Here is a 17,345-nt window from a genome sequence, read left to right on the forward strand (position 1 = left end):
CCCAGCACCTGCCTTGGGGCTTTCTCCTCATGGTCCCCAATTAGTTTAACCTCACTGGTTGGCATGTGAGGACAGTTTATGAAGAGACGGTGGTGGTGGTAGGTAGTAAACACATGTAGAAGCCAAATTACAGGGCCCAGGGACAGATAAGGTGAGGTAGGTTAGGTGTCTCTCCACAGTTACACTGTAGACTGCTCCTGAACTCACACTGAGCCTCCGCTGTGCTAGGCTCCCTGTGGGAATAAGAAATTCCACATCCCACCAGGAGAAAAAGAACACGGAGCCTGGTCCAGCAGGGAAGACTCACCAGGTGGTACAGGGAATATTTTTTGTGGCATGTGTGATCTGTAGAACTCTTTCTCACACTGTTAAAAGGGACTCTGGTTTCAGCAAGGGCAAGGCTCATCTGTGCTTGGTCTTGAGTGTCATGTTGTCTGTGGCCTGGACGAACTGAAGGTCCGGAAATAGCATGCACCTGAAAGCCCACCGTCTGTGATTAGGGACAGTGGGTGAGATAGCATGAGATGCCTCAAGACCCCTGTATTAATACCCTTCCGCAGCACTCCTGACTCCGCTTCCTTGCCGTTCTAGTCTTTCCAAAGTTCACAAACAAACAGGGGGCTGGAGAGATGGCTCAGCAGTTAAGAGGACTGGTGGCTCCTCCTGTGGTCCCTGAGTTCGGTTCCCAGCAACCACATGGGTAGCTTACAGCCATCTGTAGTGGGGTGTAATGCCCTCTTAGGCTCATTATACTAAATAAATAAAACGTTTTTACAAAACAAGAACAAGCCCATAAGCATTGAAACCCCCACAGCTGCCCTCTTGCCTGTGCTCTGGTCAGCGCTGACCTTCAGCATTGTTTCTTCCACCCAGAAGAAGGTTGTGAGCCACAGACGTGCTTTACTTACTACTCAGACAGCGAGGTTAAAGGTCTCCCAGCTTTCCCCAGACTGGGTGCTATAGCAGGCCTGGATAGCAGTCCACAGAAAGCCCTGGCTACAGGAATAGCTTTGAGCAGCTACTGGGGTTTTAGTTCTTTGGTTTTTTGCTTTTTTTTTTTTTAAAAAAAACAACAACAACAAAAAAAAAAAACCCAAGTTCTTGGATTTGCTAATATGAAATTCTTAAAATATACCCAATGTGTGAGTAATTTGTGGCAGATTTAGGCAGGGACTGTGTGCTGGAGAAAGCTGGGCCCTCTGCTTCAATCTCACTGGGTAGGCAGTGGCCTCCCGCCTACCTTACCACACAGCACCAGGAAGGATTTCAGTTTTTCTTGAGTTGGTATGCCTCTGCCTCTGTGGAATTCCCTCTCTTCTGCATAGCACCTGGTGTTCCAAGTAGCACCATTGTCCCTATTAAAGGGCAGGTGACAAGCACAGAGTTTAGACACTAATCATTCAGCAGTAACTATGGGAAATGCCCAGTTCTCACTAGATGAGATGTTGTGGGGACGTGTGCAGAAAGATTTCTTTATGCTTCTGTTACGTGTATGAGCGTCTGTATGTGTGTACATGTACAGTGTTGCATGCAGATGTTCTCAAAGGCCAAAAGATGATGTCATCATATCTTGGACTCAAGTTGCAGATGGTTGTGAGCTGCCATGTGGGGGGGTGTGGGAACTGAACTTGAGTCCCCTACAAGAACAGGAAATGTTCTTAGCCACTGATCCACCTCTCCAGCCCCCAGTATGTGTGGTTTCTTGAGGTCCATCTTAGTATGAAGTGGTTGCTTCTTATTAAAATAATTACATAAGTTCCCTGAAAAACAGTTTAAAATTACGGATAAACAGAACACTGAAATAATTTTACTGTTCAGTATATAGGAATTCTGATTTTTTTCTCTTTGTTTATAATAGGTTTACATTTGAGTTTCAGAACTCAGAGATCTTATGAATAGATCTCTGAAAGAACTTGCTTTGCTTTTTTACAAACTGAAATGTGAAATTTTAAGTTTAAACATAGTCAGAGACTGGGAACCCAGTAGTTCTAGACACGTTGTTACACAAAGCATTGTTCTGTGGGCCTCTGTTGGCCAGAGAGACAAACCCTGCTCCTTTCCTAAGGTGTGCTGACACCTGGCAATAGTTTGGGGCACTGACTGACAGGGCGAGTGCTGTTGTGCTCTTTCTACTTGGGAAGCAAGTGGGTACTGCTTGCTGGTGACCTGCCGTGCGGTCCTGCTCCCCCCCCTCCCCCCCCCGCTCACCTGCTCCATCCTATCAGCTTCACATAGATGCTTAGCTGGAGGAGTCCACACTCTGGTACTGATGCTGCTCATCCCCGCCCACTCTGTCTCCTAGCTCTGACCGTTCAGCACCAACACGGGGCTTCTGCCTAAGTTACATCTTTAAGTTTTCTATGACCGCTCAGGGTGGCAGGGAGGATGTGAGTACACCCACTGTGGACCCGTCAGGAAAGGCAGGACAGCCCTGGCAAGTGGTTCTACTGAGGATGGCTTAATCAGGCTCTGTTTCTAGAGCCCTGTCCCTGAATGTGTGGTTGCAGCTCACCCGTGAGCCTTGGTGACCTAAAGGCCAGCCTCTCCCTTGGGGCCTGGAGAAACACCCACCCACCTGTTGCAGATTGCTGCTTCTGCTGTTCAGTTACTGTGGACAGACATTAAAAACAAAGAGGTTTTGTGAGGGTGAGTTGTTTTAAACCACTTTCCTACTTGATATACAAGATCTCTTATTTTCCTCATCTGTCCTTACTAAGTTTGAGTTCCCTTTAGCTATTGACACAGGAAATGGTTTTTTAGAGGGAGCCAACTTCATAAGTTCCTGAGGAATGCTGACAATCAGTTTGAAGACATGGAGTTTCCTCTGGACTTGACAAGAAGGACCTGGAAGATAGAGACCTCCAATTTTATAGCTGAAAAAAACATAAATATCGTCCCTGTCAAGCCCTGCTCAGAAGATATCTGCCAGCCTGGCCTGTGATGTGTTCAGTGTTGGCTGGTTGTGTTAAGCCAAAGGCCCTGGGGAGGAGAGTGGATTACTATGTAGAGGAAGGTTGGGTGGCTCCAGGTGAACCTGAAGGATCAGTGCCTGGAGCCTTGGGACTCAGGTGGAAGTTCTTCTGAAAATGAATATGCTAGGCCTGTGCATTTAGCACTCAAGAGGCTGAGATAGGAGAATCACAAGTCTGAGGGCCGCCTGGGCTACAAAGCAAAATCCGGTCAAAGCAAAAAGAAGCAAAGAAAGATAAATGGTGGCTAGATTCTGAGGATGCAGATTGATAAACTTCAGAATCCAGAGGGTGTGTGTGTGTGTGTGTGTGTGTGTGTGTGTGTGTGTGTGTAGGTGAGCTGAGGAAGGCACAGAGTTGTGAAACACAAGTGCTTCTGGCTGGCTGTCCTGAACCTACCCTCAACCCAGATTGGACACATATGGCTGGAGGGAAACTTGGCCCACCAGTGAGGCTCAAAAAAACCTGCTTCAAAGTGCCAATGAGAGAGCTCTGTGGGAATCACTGAGTCACTGCAGAGAGCAGTGGACAGAAGAGAGGCGTGGCTAGTACTGAGTGCCAATGAATGAGAGAGCTCTGTGGGAATCACTGAGTCACTGCAGAGAGCAGTGGACAGAAGAGAGGTTGGCTAGTACTGAGTGCATTGCCTGTCAGGTTAGGCTAGGGAGCCTGGGACTACCACCAGCCATAAAGCACTTCAGGGGAAACTCGGGTTTGTTTTTTCTCCAGTTATTAAAATGAATAAATTGGAACAAATAAAATTTTATGCTTACAGGTCTTTAGACTGTTGGAACTTTCAGTAGAATTTGCTTCTGGTGACCAAACCACAGACCACAGCAGACTCAGTTTGCTACTAGGTGGTGGTTTAGGTTTGGATTCAAAGCTGCTAATAGCAGAGCCAGCTCCTTGGGTGTATATAACTCAGGTTGGATGACTTAGCTCCACAGTAAATGATATGAAATTTGGGGTGCATGCTAGCTGATCACCCTCATACATGATAGATCAAAACTTAGACATTCATACCTTGGGCTGTGTGTGGCGAATGACTCTTCTTTGCATGCTAATCGTATGTTCCAGAAAGTCTCATGCAGAGGGTGTGGCTTTCCCTGCAGTCCCCGCTCCACCCACTGAATCCAGTTGTCAAACTTGCATTCACCCAACAAGTACTTAAGCTTCTGCCACACGATGTACACAGTACCGGGGCAGGACAGGCTTCTATCAGTGTGAAGCCTCCATCCAGGGAGAGGAAGTGTGCAGGGTGTTCTGTCTGTGGCAGAGGTCAAGTACCATTGTTAAAGTAGGCGCTCCTGTACACACCGCAACAAGGAGCAGCCGACCTGGTCCGTATTTAGACAATTCCGTGGAACATGTTACTCGGTGAGATTTCTCCACGTGGTTGGTGGGAGCATTCTTCCCCATACTCCATCTTCCCTCATTTATACATGGAACAACCCACTTACAAACTGCACCAGCACTTTCTTCAGCACAAGAGAGCAAGCAGGTCATGGACTTGTACATTTTTATGGAAACATACTTACACCACACTTGCAGCAATAACACAAGTCCAGACCTGTGCAGGTAACAAGGGCAAGATCCCAAAGACTGGCCATGCCCGTCTGAACTGGGAAGCCGGTGACAAGCTCTTGAACCAGGGGGCCCTGGCCGAGGAGGACAGCATCGAACACTGATGAGAGGCAGACGGCCAGGCTCAACCATGAGTGGAAGGTGTTGTGGAACGAGATGGGGGTTGGGTCTTGGTGTCTCTGGCTATCTCCGACGCAAGCCTGAAGGTCTGTGGAAATGTCAGAGCCACTTAGTTGTAAGATGAGGACAAGTGATTTTTTAACTGAAGGGGAAGTAGCAGTTTCGTACTGAGCGAAATGGAGTGGTATTAGGAACCACGGTAGCATGTGGTTATTTCTGCAGCTATTTATAAATATGACATAATAAATACTACCCGGCAGTCGTTTGTAGATGTAAACTAATTCTCACCTCTATGGAGTGTTGGGACAGAGAGCAGTTAGTGGATATGTGCAGGCTGGAGGTCTCAGGAGGACACGAGGTTTCAGAAGAACCCCTTGGTACGATGAGACTCTGGCTTTCTCTCTGTCATTGTCTGCAAGCCCTCTTCTCAGGCCACCGCTTTCATTGGCTTACCATTTGTCACTGTGGGGTCCTTCTCAGAGTTTCCCATGGCCTGTTTTCCCCGGTCTTGATCGCAAAATAATTGTGTGAGTGGTGAAATAAAGACGAGCTAAGGTTTGCCCTCACACCGACCCAGAGAATTTGTGACCACATTTTCCTGAAGGGTGTTTTGGCATCTGGTAGTGTCTACAGCAGGCAGTCTTCATGAGCCAGGTGGGACAGGAGGGAGAGGAGGCTTACTCAGGGCGCTCTGATCGCAGAGGTGCTTCTGCAAGTGTGTAGACATCACTATTTTCATACCTTTAGGTAGCTTTAGCACCTTTCTCAAAACTTAGCAGGCTTCCTAATAAATTATGAGAACCTTTCTGAATACTGTTTGCTCATACCCATCCTACTGGAACCTGGGGTTAAGGTGTTTGTTTGAGCAGTCTGCTGACTTTAGAGTACATGCAGCAGATGCCTGGGGCTTTAACTTAGGAGGGAGGAGGAAGGGTCAGGCTGGTAATGGGCAGTGGCAGTGGGCTGAGGGCTCTGTGGGGATGCCTGGGACTCAGGACAGATCTCCTGCCCTTCACACCAGTGCTAGGCTGCTGAGGGATTAGGAAAGAAAGCAGTTGAGTTTTTTTTTTTTTTTAAGATTTATTTATTATATGTAAGTACACTGTAGCTATCTTCAGACACCCCAGAAGAGGCTGTCAGATCTCATTACAGATCGTTGTGAGCCACCATGTGGTTGCTGGGATTTGAACTCAGGACCTTCAGAAGAGCAGTCAGTGCTCTTAACTGCTGAGCCATCTCTCCAGCCTGAAAGCAGTTGATTATTAGTGTTAAAAAACAAACAAACAAACAACCCTTTCTTTCATGTTGGGGCTGGGAAGATTGCCCAGTGGTTAGGAGTGCTTGCTGTTCTTACAGAGGACTGAGTTTCAGTTCCCAGCAACCATATGGTGGCTCACAGCCATATGTAGATAACACTCATACACATAAAAATAAATAAACCCAAAATAACAATGTATATAAAATATATACATGTGCATGTATATATTATATGTATGTATTCATCCCTACATATGGCAATGAATGTTGCTGAGTTCTCCATAACCAAGAAAAGTGAGAGTGACTTGCATAGGAACATGATAAGCTGTGTCTGAAACTATGTGATTTGGTATGCCACCTGCTATTAGGTTTCATTAGACAAGAAACATATATACATTGAAGTGGCAGAAATAATTTCTATACTATTTAAGTTTTAAAATAGCACCACACACACACACCAGCGAGGCTAACAGGTGCCAAATGAAAAAGTGACAGTTGTCACCATTCTGTGCTTCTTGACGAAAACTCCTAGTGTACACCAACATCTGAGTAGTGGAGTCACGTGGGGTAGGACTTGGCGCTGTGGTCCCATTTGGCCAGGCAGGGTGAAAGCCGAGCGCCGTGTGTGCTCTGCGTGGCTAGACTGAGTTCTTTCGCCAGAGCAGTGTGTGCTGACTTCTCTTCTGGTGATACTTGTGCCTGTGCTGTCTCCACCCCCAGTTTCTCCTAATTGGATCCTCTGACTGGGATAGTGGGCCACACAGGAAATTAGCCAGTAGAGAATTAACGAGGTCTGAAAAGCACCCAGGGCTTTGAGGACTAGAGGGTAGTGTTTGTCTGGACCCTGTCTGCTCAAGCATGAAGTGAACCATGTGCCAAGTCTGGAGGAGCCTGCCCACAGAGCCCTACCCCAGGCTAGCTGGATCTGATGCTCTGCTTCACTGCCTTGTGAACAGGAACGGAGAAGAGAGAGGGGGCATCAGCAAGCCCGTCCTTCCTGAGAGGTGGCGGCCTGTGAGAGGCTCCATCCATACTACGTACTTTCTCAGCTAATGGGAATCTAGCACTGACCATGGGTGACACTTCTGACCCACATGGGTTGTTTTCTAGTTAAACAGTAAGCGTGACCACTGACCCTGGCCCTGCAGCCTCTGTCCCTTCCCTGGAGAGACAGTTTAGGCATGTTGTTGAAACACGTTGTCCACTATCAGTCCGAGGTCACTGGAGTGTGGGGTTCCTCCCACAGACTGGCCTTAAGAGACCTCATGAGTGTCAGGACCTGGTGTTGCTGAAAGTCAGTTTTGATCCTAAAAAGACGTACATGTTGGTGGATTGAGCAGGGAAGCCACGTGTCAAGTGGCAAATGCCAGGTGTAATGTTGGGAGGATTGGACCCCAGGGAAGGGAGCAGAGGTGCAGCCCTATGCAGCCAAGACTGTTCCCGTTCACAGCCATTCTCATGGGATGGGTTGAGCATTAAAATCCAAGCCTTCTTCTGAGTTTTCTGAGAAGTTACTTAGCTCCCCCATCCTTCCTTCTCCTTTTCTCTCTTCCCTCTGGTTTCCCTCTCTCCCTAAGTTGCTCTTTATTTAATGGTCCTGTAGATAAATACCCATTTTATAGATTGAGATGAGTGAGGCCGCATTGCAAAGCTGGAGCATTTCTACTAATAAGAAATCCTCAGAGACATAATGTGCTATACTTTACATATCGGGGTAGGTTAGAATAATTCGCTAATTTGGGGTGAGTTTGTCAACCTTGTCAAACACTGGCAAGAGCTCTAGTCTCCAGAACCCCAAGACATAGATGCCCCCTGCTTTCCTGACCCTGCCTTCCCTCATCCCTGACCTCATGGGTAGTTTGAGCTTTTCCTTTCTAATTTAGCCTGGTTCAACCACAACTGTATTTCGTCAGTGTGTGGGAAGAGTGATCTCAAAAGGGGCCTTGTCCCCTATAGATGCTGGAGAATTTCCTGGTGACAAAGGCCTTGGCTGGACTGTTTTACATTCATCCTCTTTTGTTTTTAAACTTGGGAAGCAGACCCGTAATTCCCCCACTTTCCAGTCTTGGTTGATTAGGCTCTGCATAGTGGCCCCGTGCTTGAGCACGGCCCAGTTCCTACCTTCTGACAGAAAGCAGGTTCTGTTAGAAGGGCCACACTTAAGACATTTCTCATTTCAGTAGCAGCTCTTCCTAGAAATATTTACGTCGACTTGGATAACCCTGTGATTAAAGACTCTGTGTTCTAGCACATGTGGGCTCCAGCTCTTAGCCCCTGAGTGCCGTCCTTCTCGCCGTAAGTTTGTATGACTGAGGTGAGGCATCCCAGGGCTTACATTCAGTAAGAAAGGGAACACTTCCACCTATCCAAGATGACCATCTTTTTAGGGGTATCTGAGATCATCCATAGAATGTATTTTAAAACTCAGTGCTTCCTGTTGTCTAGTCCATCCTCCTGCATACACACACACACACACACACACACTTCACTCCCTCTTCTCCAGATTATAGCCCCTCCCTTACAACTGAAGGGCAGTGGGGCCTTTGCCGGCTTCACCTGCACCTTAATACTCTGTGCCTCTTCTTTGGCATCTGCTTCCTGCTTCATTATCAAGCCTTGGCTAATTAGTCTAATTGCTAATAATTAGGATACTATAAACACCTTATCCTTGGGATATGCTGTCAAGAGGATGGCATTAGGAGCTCAATCAACTTCTCCCAGTTTGCTTTGGTGGTTTTCCCTCCGTCTTTCCTCAAGTCCTGCAGACTAAGTAACACTGAAAGCTTAAGAGTTATTTACCTAAAGGTCTGTTATTCGGTGACCCTCTAAAACAGCGGTTCTCAACCTTCCAAATGCTGCGACCCTCTAACACAGCTCCTTATGTTGTGCTGACCCCCAAACATAAAATTATTTCATTGCTACTTGATAACTGTAATTTTGCTAGTGTTCTGAGTCATGTGTAAATATCTGATCTGCAGGATATGTGACATGCCACCCCTGCAGGTTGAGAACCGCTGCTCTAGAGCAGTTTTTGGAGAGTTGAGAAGTAGACGGAGTTCCCCTGACTGGATGGGCTCGCTCTTCACTAGCTAGCCAGACGCCCTGCCCTCTGTTACTCAGACCTGTGATTCTCTATGCTTCCAACCTTCCCTTTTCTTGTTAGATAGCAGATCTCATGTCGCTCATGACCCTTCCCCTCCCCACATCAACCCTTTTCTTTCTCATCCCTTCCTACAGCGTTTCCTTCACACTGTGGATATCTGTGGTGGCTTTCTTTCTGTAGTGCTGGCCTGGTCTCCTACTCCCCTGCTTGGGACTTGCCTCTAGCATCCTGCTTCTCAGACTGTGGGGCTGGGCTTGGGTCCCCTGACCTAAGTTTCGGGTTCAGCCTTCATTATCCCTTTCCCAACAAATGTCAGTTGCTCCCCCAGTTTATATTTTGTAGATCTGGGCTCTAAGATGTAAGAAATATTAAATGTGAAACACTATAAAACTTTTTATCTTCTTCACCTTTTAAGACTTTTATGCAAACTGCTTAATCACCTCCCCCACCTGATAAAACCTTTGTTTACACAGAGACCTCCTGCTGCACTCCAGGAATCTTATGACTGGAAATACAGACTAGCTAATCAAATAAGGCTATGAGGTTATCTCCCACCAACGGGGTAAGGATAAGTCACCAGTACCAAGTGCCTTTCCTGTCTCCGTGTCCCCCTTAGGAGTGTGGCCACGTGACCAGGAGTGAAGTTAGTCTGTCATTTGGAATGGTGGTCTCTTTCTTTGAGAGCCAGAACTTATTTCTAACAAAGACAAACCTGGTGAACCTGCCGCTCAGGGTCCACACCTACCCTTGTGTGCCCTTGCCTTGCCTGGTATTGTTTAAATTCACTAGGATTCCTTAGGGCCCGTCTGGTGCACTCAAGGACAAGATGCATTCATTACTCTGCACAGCAGTGGCCACAGCATCTGACACAGCTGTTCAGGGGAAGAAATACAAATGGCTCTGCAGTCTCAAAAGCTTGCCTTCACCACAGCGGGGAAGACAGTGGAGGACATGCAGTTCACTTCGGCTGCAGAAGCTGTCCGTGTTCCCACAGACAGGAAAACAGAGAGCTGGCCAGAAACGGAACCGGATACACCTTAAAACCCGGACACCTGGTCATCCACCTCTGTCTGCTAGGCTCCACCTTTTAAAGGTTCCACGCCTCTCTTAGAGTGACTACCTGGAGAACCCATCATCAAAGCATGAGTCTGTGGGGTAACGGTCCAGATTCAAACCATTGCGTTCTAAACCTCCGAAAGGCTATTGACCACCTCATAACAAAATACATTTAGTCTAACTTAGTCCCATAGCCCACAGTTTGGCCACTGCCCAAAAGTCCATATCCAGAGTCTTTGCAGAGACTTCAAGCAGTCTTTTAGCCATGAGCTCCTAGAAAATACAGACACTGTGCGCTCCCAGTGTATGATGACACAGAGTCAACAGCCCAACTGTGACATGGGTTGGGGCAAGGCAGGCCCAAAGCCAGCATTGCAACAAACATCAAATCCTGTAGCTCCATGCCCAGCATGAGAGACACGTGTTGTTGTGATGCACGCAGCAGTGGGCTTGGGAAGCCCTTGGCTTACTCGGCCTCTGTCCTAGGATGTCTCTCTTCTGTGCCTAAAGCGCTCCTTGGCAAACAGGCTGTGTTCTTGCTATCTCCAACATCCTGGAACCCTACTGGATCTTTGTCTTTACCTTCATACCTTCATCTACAGGCCAGGGTGGGGTGGGGAGGGGGGGTCCTTGCAGCAATGTTGACACTTGTGAGCCTTGGCTGCAGTGGCCTCTTGGTTCTAAGGTGGGCGTACCTGGAAAAATGCTTTCATATGGCGCTCTGTGCAGGCAAAACACCTAGGGAAACTCTCCCTTATTGTTCCCAGCAGCCTTCCCAACCGGCAGCCCTGGCTAGGGAACAGGCATTGACAGCACAAGGCCCCGGGAACTCTTCCAATCAAACCACTGCACAAGTCTCAGGCTCACTGTTCCACTGACAGCTGAGGCGCTGCGCTGTGGAATGCGCAGCTCATCGCTGCTTTTACAGAGATGATATTGTGTTGAGAGATGCTGTGAAGGGTTCCACATCACCATGACACTCTTGAGCAGAGGTCCCCGTGGGCAGCATGGACAGCCAGACCGCTTGCCCTTCACTTGGTGGGGAAAGCGGATTGGCCCAGGGCAGACAAGGCAGTACTGTATGGCACATGGCCCTTCTGCTCCCCCATCCCCTGTAGCCTCGCCCCCTCTCATCTCCTTACCATTTCCCTATTTCTCTGACTTCTGTCCTCTCCTTGGTCCATTGTGTTTTGTTTGTTTGTTTGTTTGTTTGTTTTTGGTCCTTCCTTATGTAGACTTCTCACTAGGAAGCCTCAGTATTGTCTCTTTCCCAGAGCCGGCCAACTCTCACTGCTCTTTGACCTCACTAGTTAGGGGCGGTTTCCTGTTTTCTTTCATCAGACTTCAAGCCAGAGTGATCGCTTCCACTTTTTGGACAGTCCTTTCCTGCGGTGCTGGAAGGTCTCATCTCTTGGTCTAATTTCCCTCAAGGTGTTGTAAATGTGAAGAGCCCTCTTTGAAATGTGAAATAAGAAGCAGGCTCTAACCTAGTAGTTGAGCTACTTACCTACTGGTGTAGTAACAGTGTTCCTGCGGCTGCCTGGGCCTGGACCTCCTGTATGGTCCCGTATGGTCCCGTATGGTCTTAGCTCAGCTCCTTCTGTTTTAGGCCCCAGCAGGTGGAGACAACTTAGCAGAAGGTGTTCAGCAGCAGGTATGCACACCTGTCCAAGCTGCAAATAAACGCCTGGAAGGACCTACGTCTGCTTAGACTTACTATATTCAGTAGCCAATGACATTAACCCTGAGATGCCACTTAAAGGAGCCTCAGGTCCTAATGGATTGTATTCAGTTTGTAATGAGAGAGCCTCAAGTGTGGGTGACTCATGGAAGTAAAATTGAATGGTCTCTTTATTTCCTCCCAAGCTGAGTAGAGCCATCCTCTGTTCTGTCGGTTGATGCTTTGAGAACTAAAAAGAATGTGTGGTGGGGACATTTTCCTGTTGTCCTTGCTCTCTCTTTGACTTTGTCTGGCAGGACAGGAATTTAGAAATTTGTGAACAGCAGCAGTGGGCTCCCCCTCCCTCTCCTCTTCTTCCTCATCTTCCTCCTCTTCCTCCTCCTCTCTCTCCTCTCCCTGTCCTCTCCCCTCCTCCTTTTCTTTCCTCTCAGTTTTCTTTCCGTAAGATTCTGTTCATGGCCATGTTGTCTTAGCCTCGCTTCTCCTGAGCCACCGTGGCTGGCTTACATTATTAGCACGTCAGCACTCCTTCATTCAGCTGCTAGTCACTGCACAGCAGTCTGCATTTATTTTACACCTAACTGACAAATAGAGATGGCAGCAAGTATTGATGGTGTTACAGTGAGTAAAATAGGCACAGGGAATCAGTGTTACAATATCACGACCATCATTCATTACGGTGTACTTGTTATTTACCTGAGAATTGCTAGGACGGAAGATTTTAGGTATGTGTGTGACAAAAATGTGACAAGCCTTGGGGAAATACTGGCATGTCAATTAACATCATTTGGCCACAAAATGCACCTCTCTAAAAGCATCATGTTGTGGGCTTCTTGTTAACATCCTGCTCGCCCCTGTCCTCCTCCTTCCCAACAGGGTACCACTGATGGTGTTCGAAGATCAGCAGTCCTTGAAGATGACAAGCTCTTGGTGTACTACTACGACGATGTCAGAACCATGTACGATGGCTTCCAGAGGGGGATTCAGGTGTCAAGTAAGCGCATAGCTGCATTGCTGTGACTGACAGACACTTCACGGCTGCTTCTCGTGGGACGAGCAGCCTTCATTTCAGAAAGGCACCTCTGCCAGTGTTTCACATACCAGCGCTGTTGGTGTTCCATCTCCCGTAATGTGTCCGGAAACAGTCTCAAAGTTTATAGGACGTTCCAGATGTTCTCAGTCGCCAAAAGTGATATAGGGGCAATACATCCTTTATTTACTGGAGAATCACATATGCTGGGCTACAGTGTTTCCTGTAGTTGAAAGTAAAATGTTTAATTGGCCCTGAACCATCCGTTACTTACTGGGCCTCTCTCCAGACCCCACACCCACACACACATACACCTTGAATCAGCCCTCAAGCCGGTCCCCCTTCACATCTTCATACACTCCCCCGCATCATAATTATGCCCTGGCCACCCCCACTCAGTGGTCTTTTAAACCTGTTGGTTTCATGTCTCTATAAACATCTTCCTAGTCTGTCATTCCACTCCTGTCTTCCAGTGGGGCATCGTCCCCTTTTCCTCTCAGCATCGGACCTCTGCCTCTGCAACAACCCCTTCACAGGCAGAGCTGTTGGCCTGGCATGGTCTGTCTTTGCCCTCTCTGCAGCACTGACATAGGACCTGTCCACACTGTGTACTCAATATATTGTCCCGGAACTCATTCCTGGTAGACCAGGCTGACCTGAAACTCAGAGATCCATCTGCCTCTGCCTCCCAAGTGCTGGGATTAAAGACGTGGGCCACCATTGCCCAGCTTAGAAATAGATCTGAAAATCCATGGTAGTGCAATTGTAATCGTACAGTCAGGAAGATTGCTTGCTCTCTGCCCCATACTACACTGCAAGTGGTGTGTGTGCACTCGAAGTACCTGCCGTTCAGAGCCTGACAGTGGTGCAGTCCGATTATTGAGCCCATCGTGTTCAGACAAGTATTCCTATAAAAGACCCATTCGCCGGCTGTAAAGAGAAAGCAGCTCCCTTGTCTGTCAGTTCATACATGAGCTTTCTGAAGTTGCCATCAAGGTCTGTTTATCTGTGACCCTAAGTCTCCCTGAGGAGAACAAGTCAGCCAGCAGCAAGCCACATGAAGGGATGTGCGGGAATGTCTCCTCGGCCTCTCCTCCGGAAGCAGAGAATGGGCTTATCCAGGCTTACACTGTACTTGTGACAGACAACCTCCTGCTCTGTTGTCACATGTCTGATGGGAAAATGAGTGGTCCTCAATAGATCACAGAGGGAAGCTTACGCTTTCTTGACACGCATTGATTAGAGGCAGCTGTTTCTAAGTCAGTGTTTCTTTTTTTTTTTTCCTTCCAGAAGCATTTAATCCTAAACTGTATTGTTTGTAGGCTATCTGTCTCAGGCTTGGAGTGGTCCAGGTGAGCAGAGCCCAGCGTTTTGAATGGACGGTCAGAAGTTTGCTCAGTAGCAGAAGTTAGCCAACAGCTCTTAAATCTGATTTAAAAATTTTAAATTAATCTTATGAGCACGTTTTGCCTGTGTATCATTTACACAAAGTACCCACCGAAGCCAGAGGAGGGAGGATGTCAGACTCACTTGAACTGGAGATACAGATGAGTCTCCATGTGGGTGCTGGGAACTGAACCCAGGTCTTCTGGAAGAGCAGCCAGTGCTTTTAACCACTGAGCCATCTCTCTAGCCCCCTTAAACCTAGTCTTTATAAGATGCACCTAGCTGTACATTAGTGGTACCTGGGAACAGTTTTTAAAAATTACTGAAACTCTTGCTTACATTACTCAACTCCATCACTTCTGAAAAGCCTGTCCAATGGCACCTACTTTCCCCATTTCCCCCAACACATGACCTGTAGGTGATTGCTTGAAGGTTCCTTAGAAATCCTGCTGGCCGCCTCCTCTAAAAACCCACAGTAGTATCTCTGCAGTCAGCCACTGGCATAAAAGAAAAAGTCACAGGTTAAACATTCTTAAAACTCATGTTAGCTGGGTGTGGTGGCACACACATTTAGTCCCAAGCACTTGAGGCAGAGGCAGGTAGGTCTCTGTGAGTTCTAGGCCAGCCAGGTCTACAGAGTACGTTCTAGGCCAGCCAGAGCCACATAACAGAGAGACCTGGTCTCAAACCAAAACCACCGACAAAAAATTCAGTCATTAATATTTGCCTTTCTCCTGTATTTATCACACCCCCTTCTGTTTAAGAAACAGAACAAGGGCAGCTGGAGAGATGGCTCAGAGGTCCTGAGTTCAATTCCCAGCAACCACTTGGTGGCTCACAAACACGGGATCCAGTGCCCTCCTCTGATGTGTCTGAAGGCAGCTACAGTGTACTCATATTCATAAGATAAATAAATAAAAAATTTTTAAAAGAGAAGAAAGAAAAAGAAACAACAAATAAACAAACAAACAAACATAAAAACCACTTCAAACTCCAGGGGAATGAACCATTTTTAATGTGAACTCAGCATTTCTAGTCTGAGGAGTGGAATCTTCCTGGTACCCTGAGGAATGAGGAGAGGAAGGAATAAGTGATACAGGAGTAGGATAAAGGTCAAGGCCATCTTTTGCCTCATCTCTGTCTTTTCTTTCTTTGTAGATAATGGTCCTTGTTTAGGTTCTCGGAAGCCAAACCAGCCCTATGAGTGGATTTCCTACAAAGAGGTGAGTCCCCTGACTCCGATGACTCACCTCTTGTCTGTGACCAAAATTTCAGTGCAAGCTACTAACTGGACGGGAGGTTGGTTTGGACTCAGGTTTCTGGGTGTTCGGCTTGGGTTTCTGGGTGTGTAGTCCTGAAAGCCACACTGGGTCCGAAGCAGGACCAGTCTAAGCCCTGTGACTCTATCTCTACCTTTTCCCAAGGCTCCGCCAGTAGCTAGGGGCTGAGGGTTTAAACGCATGAGCCTTCGGGAGCCATTTCAGACTCAGACCACAAGACTGGCTCTGTAGATTGGAGCAGCACACTGGTAGAATGATTGCTGGCTGGGCTGGCACTTGGCACTCCCTTTGCCACTCGCTCATCGGTGGCTGTGACTTGAAGTCACAGTTTGTGAGTAGTGGACCTCAGAGCAGGAAGGTGTCCCCTTTTCTCTTCATTATGATCACAGAGAATCAAAGCTGGAGTTGCTTTTCCGGCCTGACCTCAGGATGTGCAGCTTAACTGCCTTCCTTTTCCTACGCAGCTGTCCAGGAAGTGGTTTTCTGTCCCTAGGCTCCCCTGAACGCTTGTTCTGGGGCCAGGTAATCCCGTGACACCCATGAACACAAGCTGACTTTCTCCCTCTGTGTTCTCAGTAGCTGGCTTGTCTCTGGGATGTGGCGGGAGATGTCCTTTGGAGCCACAAACCCAGCCTGGGAGTAGCTCCTGCCCCAGCTCCTTGGCCTGAGGCCCTGTAGTTTTCCTTTTCCTGCCTCAGAGTACACCAGAGTGCCCTGTGCTTTGCTTGGGTAGTAGTAGTCTGTCTCTCAAGAGAGACAAGGGAGATGGGCTTGTAATCCCTTGCCTGTGGAAGGAGCCAGGAGCTCACGTGACCAGAGAGGGATTTCCCTTCCTGTTTGGCTTTACCAAAACCCAAACCAGTTTCTATCTGGTTTTTTCTATCAGTCAGTGCTATCTCACACCTGTGCTCCCAGCACTGGGGAAACTGGGCTGAGACGATGCCCCCGAGTCCCTGGCTGATTAGAAATGATTAGAAACATACTAAAGCAGAGTCCAGATCTGGCCTACAGAACGAGACCACCTCCAAACACCAAGGCCGTGGCTTCTGGAGTCTCTATGGCAAGGCTGTGTTGGACACAGGGCAGTATGTGACAGGACCCCGCAGCCTCCCCTAGAGCTCTCTGCATTATTTTTAATAGATTCTTTGGCCAGAAACAAGAAAGTATCTGTTGTGGATTGGTGCTCTAGGCACATTGAGAATCCCTGAGGTTTTCTGAAGGTGGTGCCCAGTGATTTGCACAGTTCAGCCCGAGGCTCCTTGGAGGCTTGGCAGAGGGCGCAGAGCTGGTTTTAACTGAAGCCAGCTTTGGCTTTTTTAGAGATCTTTATCTTGATTTACTTTTTTATTCACCTAACCAGACTGACTTTTAGGAAAGTCAGAGTTTCTTTGCCATTTTTCTCAAAGAGCAAAATGGACCACCTTTCTAGAAACATAAATGTATGTGCATTGCTCCAGCAAGCCCAGCAAACCGTTTCAGACACGTCTCAATTTCCAGACCTGTGCATTAGTCAGGAATAGAAGGTGCTTTGCCACTCTGTGGCCACCTGGCCTGTGACAGTACTGCTTCCCTTAGGTAGGGCTGGGATGGCAGCTTGTCCCGAAACCAATGGTATTCCTGGGAAGGAAAGGCGGTTTCCTGGTTTCCTGGTGGCATGGATATTTATGTGTTAGAAGTCCTGTTGAGAGGAATGAACTCCAGGGATTAAGTTTTACATTGCAAAGAAATTAATGAAGAGGAGGGACAAGAGGGTCGCTATGGATATATATTCCTAAGTTTTGTGACTTACTCTTCCTTGGGTATCATAACGTTGGTTTTCATCTACACTTTACTGATTGGCATCATTACCCTAAGCTTGGTGCAGTCCTCATAGTTGTAG

General features: G+C 47.7%; 1 protein-coding gene across 4 annotated transcripts in view; it reads left to right on the forward strand.

Annotated features, from left to right (window-relative positions):
- Positions 1 to 17,345, forward strand: part of Acsl1 (acyl-CoA synthetase long chain family member 1) — a 63,929-nt gene that overhangs the window by 21,583 nt on the left and 25,001 nt on the right. For all 4 annotated transcript variants that reach the window (XM_029480966.1, XM_021169316.2, XM_021169314.2 and 1 more), the window contains exons 3-4: positions 12,647 to 12,764; positions 15,345 to 15,409. In XM_029480966.1, coding sequence (XP_029336826.1) covers positions 12,647 to 12,764; positions 15,345 to 15,409 — 183 coding nt within the window. The remainder of the gene's footprint in view (positions 1 to 12,646; positions 12,765 to 15,344; positions 15,410 to 17,345) is intronic.

Source organism: Mus caroli, chromosome 8 (genome assembly GCF_900094665.2).
Source record: "Mus caroli chromosome 8, CAROLI_EIJ_v1.1, whole genome shotgun sequence".
NCBI classification, from domain to species: Eukaryota; Metazoa; Chordata; class Mammalia; order Rodentia; family Muridae; genus Mus; species Mus caroli.